The 12,118-nt window shown below is 39.1% G+C and overlaps 1 protein-coding gene across 4 annotated transcripts in view; it reads right to left on the reverse strand.

The window, feature by feature from the left end:
- PPP1R42 (protein phosphatase 1 regulatory subunit 42) overlaps window positions 1–6,136 on the reverse strand; it is a 49,338-nt gene extending 43,202 nt beyond the window's left edge. Inside the window, exons 1-3 of one of the 4 annotated variants that reach the window (XR_007919084.3) lie at window positions 5,976–6,131; window positions 4,317–4,533; window positions 2,270–2,436 (exon numbers count right to left, since the gene is read on the reverse strand). Coding sequence is in view for 3 of the 4 variants with exons in the window: in XM_002710453.6 (XP_002710499.3) it covers window positions 2,270–2,436; window positions 4,317–4,445 (296 nt within the window). In the remaining variant the exon portion in view is untranslated. Of the gene's footprint in view, window positions 1–2,269; window positions 2,437–4,316; window positions 4,534–5,970 lie in introns of all 4 variants that reach the window. The other 3 variants (XM_002710453.6, XM_017341366.4, XM_089336314.1) reach the window with 3 other exon arrangements.
- Between the last annotated feature and the right edge of the window lie 5,982 nt (window positions 6,137–12,118).

A 12,118-nucleotide genomic window follows, 5' to 3' on the forward strand; every position in this document is an offset into this window, starting at 1 on the left:
TATGGGATGCTGGCATCGCAGGCAGCAACTTTACTCACTACACCACAGCACCAGCCCCTGCTCCACTTCTGATCCAACTCCCTGCTGGGAAAGCAGCAGAAGATGGCCAAGTAATTGGGCTTCTACACCCATGTGGAAGACTGGGATGGAGTTCCAGGCTTCTGGTTTCAGCCTGGCTCAGCCCTAGCTGTTGTGGCCTTTTGGGGAGTGAAAGTAGCAGATGGAAGATTCTCTACTTCTGTTTCCCTTTCCCTCTCATACTGTACTCATACTGTAACCCTGCCTTTCAAGTACATACATAAATATTTAACAAAAGAAAAAAGATTTCTGAGCCTAACACCTAAACATCCTGATTTGGATATGTATGTTAGTAATATGCATTTCTAAACATTTTTCTTTATTTGTTTTATTTGAAAGGCAAAGACAGTTTCCCCATTCACTGGTTTACTGCCCAAATTACTTGCAACAGCTGCAGCTGGGCCAAGACCAGAAGCCAAGAACTCAATCTGGGTCTGCATGTGGGTAACAGGGGCCCAACTATCTAAGCCATCATCTGCTGCCCCCCAGGGTCTGCACTAGCAGGAAGCTAGAATCTGGAGCACAGCTGGGATTCAAACCTAGGCACTTTGCTATGGGATGTGGGCATCCTCAGCAGAGTCTTAATCAGTATGCCAAATGCCTGCCCCTAATATGCTTGCTTACTTTGCTTTTCTTTCTCTTTCCTTTTTTATTTTCTTTTCCTTTTCTCTTTTCTATTTGAAAGGCAGAGACAGAGATAGAGATCTTCCATTTTGTGGTTCGTTTCCCCAAATGCCCACAACAGCTGAAGCTGGGCCAGGTGGAAGCCAGAAGCCAAGAGCCTGGAAGTCAATCTGGGTCTCCCATGTAGGTGACAGGGACTTAGTCATCCAGGGTGCACATTAACAGGAAGCTAAAATGGGAAGCAGAGCCAGGACTGGAATACAGGCACTCTAATTTGGGATGTGGGCATCCCAAGCCACATCTAAGCCAACACACCAAATACCCTACCGTGTACTTTTTAAAAGAGATTATTTGAAAGGCAAAGTGACACAAAGAGAGACAGAGGGAGGGAGGGAGGGAAGGGGAGAGAAAAAGAGAACGAGAAAGAAAGAGAAGGAAAGAAGGAGAGAGAGAGAGAGAATGAGAATTTACTGATTCTCTCTCCTAGATGGCCAAACTCCTTTAGCAGGGAGTTTGATAGGGAACTGAACTGGTGTTCTGATACGGGATGCTGGCATCAGCACAGGCAGATTAACCCACTGAGCCACAAAGCTGGCTCCCTATGTGCATTTTTAATAAGCATTTCTCATTCCAGTCTGTGTCATCATTCTGACACTCTTCACCCACTTTTTTGAGAAGGATGATAGTTATTCCAATTTGGGAAAACTTGATCCATCAGTCTTTATTACTTAATTCTAATGACTTATAATGATTATAGGAATAAATATTTTCTTACAGTCAAATCTACATCAGCTTTATAAATTCTATGAACCTGACCTTTTAAGATACATGATTATGAAAGGCATAGAATTTGGGTTTCATGAAAGATTTTTTGCCAGTTGAGCCATACATGAAGATGCTTTAGGCATCTCTATAAGCCCTTAAGACAACATAACCCACACAGCCACCTCCAAAGAAAAGTATAGCAGGCTGGGCCGGCGCCGCAGCTCACTAGGCTAATCCTCCACCTGCGGTGCCGGCACACGGGGTTCTAGTCCCGGTTGGGGTGCCGGATTCTGTCCTGGTTGCCCCTCTTCCAGCCCAGCTCTCTGCTGTGGCCCGGGAGTGCAGTGGAGGGTGTCCCAAGTCCTTGGGCCCTGCACCCCATGGGAGACCAGGATAAGCACCTGGCTCCTGCCTTTGGATCAGCACGGTGCACTGGCTACAGCGCGCGGGCTGCGGCGGCCATTGGATGGAGGGTGAACCAACGGCAAAGGAAGACCTTTCTCTCTCTGTCTCTGTCTCTCTGTCTACTCTGCCTGTCAAAAAAAAAAAAAAAAAAAAAGTATAGCAGGCTCAATAAAACACAAATTGTTGAGCATGACTTGTGAAACAACTCATTTTGTATTAGTAACAGTAAAAGAGAATAAAAATTGAAGTCTAGTCCACAAAACACGTGTAAGACTCAAAATCAATTTTATATTCAATTTACTTTTGAGCAGCGCAGAAAAAGGAAATGCCTGCATGCATAAAATGTGTAAGTACTATAATGATAACAGTTAAATTACCCCAAAATAAAGGCACTTACAGTTTTTCCAGTTTCTTTAATGACCTGAGGTTGTCTATACATGAAATACAATTGTTTTGTAGGTACAAGTGGGTCAGATTTGTGGCATAATTCAGGTTAGTGATTTGACTAATACGATTATCATATAAATATAAAACACTAAGATTTTTGCAAAGAGATAGGTCTTCCTAAAAGGAAAACAAAAACAGGTCATATTTAGTTTTTTCTGAAAATTTAGAAGTTTTTTTTTTTTTTAAGAAAATCTTTCACTTGATCATTCTGTAAATTTCCTTTAGGTTAATATAAAAGAACAGTGTCTTTCTGTTAGTAAAGTCGAAACAAGACTAAAATGATTACAACGTGAGTTCTACACTTCTGCATTCTATAATTATATTAATAAAATTATATTTGTTAAAATGTTCCTAATGCAAGAAATTTTTCTTGGAAACAGGCTGCTCTAGAAGTTGAAGCATTGACCAAATTATTGTTCCAACAATATAAATCAGGGCTTAATCATTCTATAGGATTGTAATAAATTTTTGTGATTTATACTACTGAAAATTGAAAGTCATCTAGACATTCAAGAATAATGAGTGAATAAAGATTATAATAATGTTATTGAAAGGAATATTGCAAAACCATTAAATATAGTTTAGTTTATTTAGCAATGTCTTACAGATTTCATAATACATAATTAAGTGAAAGCAATACATTCAATATGACTCACTATTATAAAATTACATAAATATATGCCTAGAAAAAAAAAGGAAGGATATCACTTAAATGTTAAAAGTTATCTCTGAATGATAAGATTACATTCTTTTTATATGTATTTTTATACAAATGAACATTAATTTTAAGAAAACGAATAATTAGAAGTATTTCTAAAAGAGTCATTTCTTATGTGTGGTAGAATTAGCCTAGAATAAGGAGATAAGAGAGAGAGTGATATTCTGCTCAAAAATATCTCAGCCTTCATTAAGAAGATATTTTGAAAAACATCTACATTTTGGGAACTTTAAATTTACAAGTGATTCTCACTTCAGTGTGAATTACTTTAACTAGTTTGCTGTCCTCCTAGCCAAGATGATCCACACTGGAGGAATACTGACTGATGTGAGAACAAAAAAGCTTTAAATGGAGGCTTTCTGGAGAAAGCAGTCCATATTTGGTATGATGACATAGAGAGCTCAGGGCAACAAAAGAAAAACATGAAGTTTGGACAACTGGATTCTTGGGGAGAAGGATCACCAGGAATCCACAAAGGGATATAGAATGGGAGCTGAATTGGGTCTCTGCAAAAAGAGAAAAAACAACAACAAAAATTAAAAAACAAACAAACAAACAAGCATTTCTTAACAGTTTTGTCTGGGGCTTGGCAATTCATTCAGTCATTCAGTATTTATTAAGCAGTTAATATGAGTCAGGCATTATACTGGATGAAGTATTTAGAGTGATGTGAACAAAATAAACATGATCCCTGCCCTCATTAATTTATATATTTCTGTGAAAGTTGTCTCACCTATAGTCTTCCACATTTGTTGTAGACAACAGGTAACAATACAAATGTCCTAGCTGGATTATTGTAGCCTTTAGTTTCCCAGATTAAAGCCAAGAATTACCTCATATTGGGAAAATGTAGTTTTGAATAGATCCAAGTAAACATAATCTCGTCTGATATAACTGGCCCAATGCAACATGCATTCACATAACCAGTTAAACCATGTGTAAAAAAAATGTTTCATCATTAAACTTGAAATATAGCATTCACATATTTTTAAAATTCTGATATGGAAAATTGTTTTTGTGATTATTTCCTAATATATGCTATTAAATCTAGATAGCTATACTATATAATACTGTCTGGGAACAGTCATGTGTATATTTAAGAATCACAATGGTATATTTTGTAGACAATTTTAGTAAGTATAATATCACAAGTATTATTTAAGTGAAATAATATTGATAAAACAGTTATTAAGTATAAGCAAGGTATAGCTAATATATTAGGTCAAACCAATTTCAACTTTATATTGTTAATTATATAAAAGACAATAGGAGTTCTTACAATTGCATCTATATTTTTGTCTGAAAAATTTACATGAGTTATTTTCTTCAGGCACTGTGAAAATGTTCCTTCTTTTCGGGCTTTAAGATTGTTGTTTTTTGCAATTAAATCCAAGGTCAGTCGAACCATGATTTCTCTATAAATCAAACTCTCAGCAATAGCGCTGTGTTGATACCATGTCAAGAAGGAGATTTACGTATTGTTTATTTTCAACTTTCTAAAAAGTAAAGAAAAAAGCATTATGACATCACATGGAAACTTGAAAAAATTATTTGACTTACTCCTTTTCTTAAGGAAAATTATTTGATATGCTACTTCACAGTTTTTCTAAGGTATTTTCTAAGTTTATAGACAAGCGTTTTTGTAAAAAGATTTAAAGCACCAAAATCAATTAAAAGCTCAATCACTTTTACTTTCAAATCTTTTTCTCTCCCTGAGTAATACAGAATTGTTATTGTGGGCATCATTTAAATTATTATTATATGCTTTCTTGGAATCAGAAAGAGCCTTCAGGAATACTGTCCAATGTTCTCATTTCATAGGTGAAGAAACTGAGTCCCAGAGATTTAACTCAAGCTACTCAAGTGGCAGTTGAGAATGGGATCAGAATGAAAGGGTGATCTTTTTAAACTTGCTGTTTTTCAAGTGCCTTTAACTTAAAATAGTATATCAGAGTGTCAAATATTGGGATTACCTTCCTAACTCATTCACTAAAAATGGAGTAAAACTCTAGTGCACAAACTGATGTTGGTGTTGAAAAAAACTATCTCAGATAATTCGAAAAGTTAAGAGGCAGACACTGTGTAAATGAAGGACTTATTAAACAAAAGTATCCCAGTCCCATCATCAGCAAGCAATAGGATAACTTCTAGGGGCTTAAATATAGATGAGGATGAGAATTGAGTCAACTCACAGCCCAAACTAATACTGTTAACTCAAGAGAATCCGCACTGTAGCAGTCCCTAGTAGAGGATTGAGTTTCATCAAAACACCGCCATTCACCTTGATAAAATGTTAATTAAAACCTTATTGTAGTGTTGAGAGAAATCATAAGCTCTCAGTTTAAACCGGACCTAGCGTGGATTTGGATATATTTTAGAACATTTTATAATTATCTCAACACTTGTGGGGTAACCTTGGTTTTCTTTCAAAAGAGGTTCGTGGTTTTTAAAATTTGAGAAACCAAAGCATTTCCCCCATAGCGTTCTCTTGGTTCTCTCCAGATCCCGGTGGGGACAGCGTAGAGCTGCTTTGCAGGCGTTCTGAAACTCCATTATAACGGACCTCTTGCCTTTCATATCCCGGGGCTTCCACAGGCCACTCACGGTGGCCAGCGTTACTTCAGTTTCTACCTACATTTCCACTTAGCGAGCCCCAGCCCAGATGCTCTTCTAAATCGCCTTTTCAAAAAACCCTTCCAAACTCGCTCACTAGCCCAGCGGCCACTCCTCCACCCGTGCAGCCCTTCTGTACAGCCGCTTCCCAACCCAGCCTGATTGCAGCCACCTGCTGACACCACAGGCCACCAGACTGTCTTTCTGAAAAGCCTCGAGAGATAGGGCCGGGGAACTGCACTGTAACAAGCGTCCCGGGGAAGTTTGAGAAACAGGGCTCTAGGGTTTCCTGGGTCCCCATGCTTCATCCCTCAGGGCACCTCACCGCTCCAGCGACAAGTCGCATCTGTTAACTCCGGTTTGGCAGGTTTCGCCCGAGTCAGTTTCCTTCGTAGCCCCCGCCAGTTGCTGGGCAACCAGACGCTCTAGGCCCGCGGGAAATCTCGCGAGGTCGCCGGAAGCGCCTTTCCCTGCGGTCCCTCGCGGGTCCCGCTCTTTGTGATGCAGAAGCGGGGTTAGACCTCGAGTGGAGGTCAGTTCGCTGGAAGAGGCCCTGAGGCATCGGTTAGTGTTAGTGAACGATTTTTGTCAGGTCACCAGTTTTTGTAGTTGGGTTATCTTGCCATTAGCTTTGGCGGTTTCAGTGCCGCCAAGCCACCTTTCTCCAGCAGTCCAGGATGACTTGTCAAAGTATGGGCCGTACTCCACGTTTTCCTCAGATAAAACCCATACTCCTTAAAGTAACATTCAGGTTCATTCATTATGACCAACCTCACTCCTTGCAACTTACCTTCTACACTCCGGGATTCTCCTGTTCTAAAATAAGAAGAGATTGTTCCTTTCTCTGCCTTCATTATTATTTTATCCTTATGATTCAAAGCATCAGCTTGGAATTAGTACATCATTTTTAATCCTTCCTAGGCAACTGAAGTGGTGCTCCTTTCTGCCCTCAAAACAACTTGAATGTATTAAGTTCTTTAGTATAGCACTTATACTACATACTTTATGTTTGTTACTTATCCATTATTGCCAAAAAATTATAAATTCTTTGAGGGAAAGGATTGTGTCTTTTACCTGTCTCTTCCCAGGATCTTGCATAGTATCTTATACATTAGTACTTTGTAAATGTTTGTAAAATACATAATTAAAAGGGAATGAACAACGTACAAGGAATGACATTTGCAATAGGAAGACAGGGACTTGTGAGAGCTATGAAAAATTGCCATTTTACAGATAAGGAAACTAAGGCATAGAAAGAAGAACCCTGTTCAAGGTCACACCTGGCAGAGAGAATATACTCTTGGACTCCTAATTTCAATCCTGATTGTCCTGTGCTCTCCCACAGATCATTACAATAATAATAGCCTAAGAAGGGAGCAAGGGGAGGGCAGAGGATAATGTTGCTAAAATTCAATTGTGAGGCAATTTTGGCTTGGCTTGGGGTGAAGGCAGAGTAGGTAGAAAGGAATGAACCAATTTAGGAGACACTTGAAGCATGACTTAATAGAGATTAGAAAGGACAAAGCAAGAGAAGTTGAAGATAATTCCCAGGTGTTTAGCTAGGATAAGGAATAATACTGGAGAAAGGAGAGAAATAGCAAGTGATTTGAGGAGAAGTAAGTGAATTTGGTTTACAAGTAGCTATGAAACTGTGAGGTGAGATAGATTTTAACATTATCTAGTATAGAGCTAATAAGTGATTGGGAGGAAGAAAACAGGAAAGGGAGAGGGTGGGTCAATAGCTATGTTGTCTAGTTTTGATGGAAGAGGGAAGAAAAGCTGTTAAAGATGACAAAGATTTATCAGACATGAGCTTTGTTTTGAGAAAAAAATAATTCAGGGATTCAGAAACTAGTAATTCAGATTCAGACACTGGGAGAAAGAATTTAAGGAGGGGTGTACCAAGTACAATAAAATGTTACAAAAGGATAAGTAAAAGAATGAATAACATAATATGTTTAAAACACTGGGGCACAAATCAGATGCCTCTCTTGTCTATTTTTTTCCCATGCCATTCCTTTGGGAACATTAGCTTTAATGATGTACATAGGGCTGTCCCTTCACTCTGTGTGGTTGTCAGATAATTTATACTATACATTACTTTTCTAGAAATCTTGCTTAGCATTGCCTTTAGTTTCCCTGAAAATCTTTGTTTTAGGACAATTTCATGTATCATTATAAAAAGGAGTAGTATCTCATTTGTGGTAATTTCAGTGTCTAAAAGGATATTTATTATTTAATGATTATTTTTGGTAGTGAGATTATGACTTTTCTCCACAAATTTTAGTAATTAATTATTTCTTTTTTTTTTAAAGACGTATTTATTTATTTGAAAGAATGACAGAGAGAGAGAGGGAAGAGAGAGAGAGAGGGAGAGGGAGAGACTCAGAGATCTCTTATCCACTGGTTCATTCCCCATATGGTCACAACAGCCAGGAGTCAGGAGCTTCATTTGGGTTTACCATGTGGGAAGCAGAGGCCCAAGCACTTGGGACATCTTCCATTGATTATCCCAGACCATTATCAGGGAGCTGGGTCAGAAGTGTAGCATCTGGGACTGGAACAGGCATTCCAATATGGGATGCTGGCATGGCAGGCAGCAGCTTAACCCACTGTGTCACAATGCCACCCACTAAGTTTTCCTTTTTAAATATATATATTATTTATTATTGTTTGTTATTTATGAGGGAGAGACAAAGATTGATATTCCATTTGCTGATTCATTCCCCCAAATGCCCACATTAGCTAGGGCAGGGCTAGGTTGAAGCCAGGAGCCAAGAATTGCATCCAGGTCTCCCATTTGGGTGGTAGGAACCCAAGTACTTGGATCATCATCCACTGTCTTCTAGGTGCATTAGCAGGAAGCTGGTTCAGAAGCAGAGTAGCCATGACTGGAAATGACACTCTGATATAGGATTCAGGCAACTCAAGTAGCAGCTTAACCTGCTGCTCTGCAATGCACGCAGCAATAATCAGATTTTTTTTTAATGATAAGATTATATGCTGAAAGCTCATTTTAGATTCTATTCTTTGTATAAATAAAAAATCTCTTTGTGACTGCTGATATTTAAAATGGTTTAGTTAAAAATTTTTAGTGCAGGAAATCAAGTTTAGGAAAGTGTTTTTTTAAGATGTGAAATATAATTCCTGTCTAGTGGCACACAGTGTTAAACAATCATCTGTGCATTTTCCAGTGTGGCAGAAATTTGGCAGACTACAAGAAAAACTTGTCTTTAGTGCCACATTTTTAAGGCCAACATAAAATATTCTAAGATTTACAATTTCACAGATATTGGAAAATTTGTAGGGAAAAAATGACAAATCTAGAGAATCATTTTGAAAAGTACTTTTGGAAACACACTTTAAAAAGCCTCAACTAGAGTTTCTAAGTAACTTTAGAAAGAAATACACTTTCCCTTACTATATTGTTCTATCTTTCTCATTTAGCATTATTTCCTGACCTTCCAGAGTACATACAACATGGATTGTATGAAGCACTAAGCAAACACTAATGATTAATTACTTTTCATTAAGAAAACAAAAAATTAGAGAACAAGAAGATGGCAGAATAGGGAGGGAGCTTACTGCTGCAGTCTAGGGAAAGAAAGTTAAAAAAAAAGTGGAGAGAGTACAATCTCAGGGAAGAGTAAGGGAAAAAACTTAAGAGAAAACTCCATGCAAATTAGAGCGACACGGTGGACCTATGTGGAGGGTGTGGATGTGCACAACTCAGGACCCCAGCAGCTGAGAGCTTCAACACCAGCTTTGGAGAGTGAGGTGAGGCCAGACTGCAGCAGCCGAAGCCACTGGTGATAAACCTGCAGGAAGAGCTTGGTGTGAATCTGGCTTGGAGCCCTGTGGGGGACAGTTTACATGCCAACCTAGAGGAGAAAAAAAGGGGGCACGTTTCTCTCTTCCTGACCACCCTGCACTGGTGTCCTGTAACAAGCCAAGAGAGGGTGGGTGCCGTTTTGGATGTAAGTAACAGCTGTGCCAGCTTGTGTCTGCAAGCTCAGCAACCAGCCAAGAGGAGACAACTGAGCCAGGAGAATTGACGAGGGGCTGGGTGCTCATGACTGTGGAAGCCTTGTGTGCTGAGACTTTGAAAACACTGTGGCTGCATGGAAGGGCAGAGGGTGTGGCTGGGTCTTTGGGCAGTTACTGTGGGTGGCTCCACTGTGGGTGAGGGTAATTGCTGCAGGATCTGAGCTAACACTGAGGACTGCATGGATCCTTTGTGTGGTTCTTGTGGCAGTGCAGATGAATATGGTACTCTCTGGGTCTAGCACCCAAGCAATGGTCTCCTTGGAGGAGAGGAGGTGAGCCATGAGATTATGCCAACAAAGCTGAACAAACCTCCCTTCTGATTTAAAAAAAAAAAAAAAAAAAAAGGAAATTTACCACACCCAACTTGGGTGTCACCTTGGGTGTCAAAATGAAATATCGGAAATGAAGAATTCAATAGAACAAATAAAAATGCAGCGGAAAGCCTAAACAACAGACTTGGTGAGGCAGAAGAAAGAATAACCGAGTTAAAAGATAAATTTCAGGAACTTTTACAGTCAGACAAAAAATAAAAAGAAATTATAAAACTAAAAAACAGTGTTGGAGGTTTATGGGATATTATCAAGTGACCCAACATACAGGTCTTAGGAGTTCTTGAAGGTGTGGAGAGAGAGAATGGATTAGAAGGACTTTTTAGTGAAATAATCACAGAAAACTTCCTTAATTTGGAAGAAGAAATGAACATCCAAGTACAGGAAGCACATTGAACTCCTCATAAATATCCATACTACCAAAAGCAATTTACAGATTCAATGTGATACCAATCAAAATACAAAGGACATTCTTCTCAGATATAGAAAAATGATGCTGAAATTCATATGGAAACACAGGAGATGCTGAATAGCTAAAGCAATCTTACACAACAAACAAAGTTGGAGGCATCACAATACCCGATTTCAAGGCATATTACAGGGCAGCTATAATCAAAACAGCCTGGTACTGGTACAAAAACAGATGGATAGGGGCCAACACTGTGGCACAGTAGGTTAATCCTCTGCCTGCAGCACCAACATCCCATTTGGGCACTGGTTCAAGTCCGTGCTGCCCCTCTTCCAATCCAGCTCTCTGCTATGGCCTGGGAAAGCATCAGAAAATGGCCCAAGTGCTTGGGCCCCTGCGCCCGCATGGGAGACCTGGAAGATGCACCTGGCTCCTGGCTTTGGATCAGCACATCTCCAGCCATTGCAGCCATCTGAGGAGTGAACCAATGAAAGGAAGACCTTTCTCTCCGTCTCTCCCTCTCACTGTCTGTAACTCTACTTCTCAAATAAATAAATAATCTTAAAAAACAAAAACAAAAACAGGTGCATAGACAAATGGAGCAGAATATAAATGCCAGAAATCAACCCACACATCTAGAATCAATTTGTCTTTGACAAAGGAGCTAAAATCAATCCTTGGAGCAAGAACAGTGTCTTCAACAAATGGTGCTGGAAAAGCTGGATCTCCACATGCAGAAGTATGAAGCAAGACTCCTACCTTACACCTTACACAAAAATCCACTCAAAATGAATCAAAGACCTAAATCTATGACCCAGTACCATAAAATTATTAGAGAACATTGAAGAAACCTTTCAAGACATTGGCATAGGCAAGGACTTCTTGGAAAAAATCCCAGAGGCACAGGCAACCAAAGCCAAAATAGACAAATGGTATTACATCAAAATGAGAAGCTTCCTCATTGCAAAAGAAATACTCAGCAAGGTGAAGAGGCAACTGACAGAATGGTAGAAATTATTTACAAACTATACAACTGATAAAGGATTCATAACCAGAAAATATAAAGAGATCAAGAAACTCAACAACAACAAAACAAACAACCCAGTTAAGAAATTGGCAAAGGATTTTTAAACAGGTATTTTTCAACAGAGGAAATCAAAATGGCCAACAGACATGTGAAAAAATGCTCAGGATCACTAGCTGTTAGGGAAATGCAAATCAAAATCTCAATGAGATCTCCCCTCAACCCTGTTAGAATGGCTTTCATACAGAAATCAGCAAACAACCAATGCTGGTGGAGATGTGGGGGAAAGGGTACTCTAATCCACTGTTGGTGGGAATGTAATCTGGTAAAGCCATTCTGGAAGACAGTATGGAGTTACCTCAGAAATCTGAATATAGACCTAGTATATGATCCAGGCATCCCACTCCTGGGAATTTACTCAAGGGAAATGAAATAATATTATGAAAGAGTTATCTGTACCCCCCATGTTTATTGCAACTCGATTTACAATAGCTAAGATATGAAATCAACTCAAAATGCTTGTCAACTGAAGACTGGATAAAGAAATTATGGGATATTTTACACCATGGAGTACTACACAGTGGTAAAAAAAAAATAAAGTGCTGCCATTTGTAGCAAAATGGATTGTGGTGGAATGAGGTGAAAAGGTCATGCCAAGA

The sequence above is a fragment of the Oryctolagus cuniculus genome, chromosome 6 (genome assembly GCF_051225735.1).
Source record: "Oryctolagus cuniculus isolate XC-2025 breed Fujian yellow rabbit chromosome 6, ASM5122573v1, whole genome shotgun sequence".
Lineage (NCBI taxonomy): Eukaryota > Metazoa > Chordata > Mammalia > Lagomorpha > Leporidae > Oryctolagus > Oryctolagus cuniculus.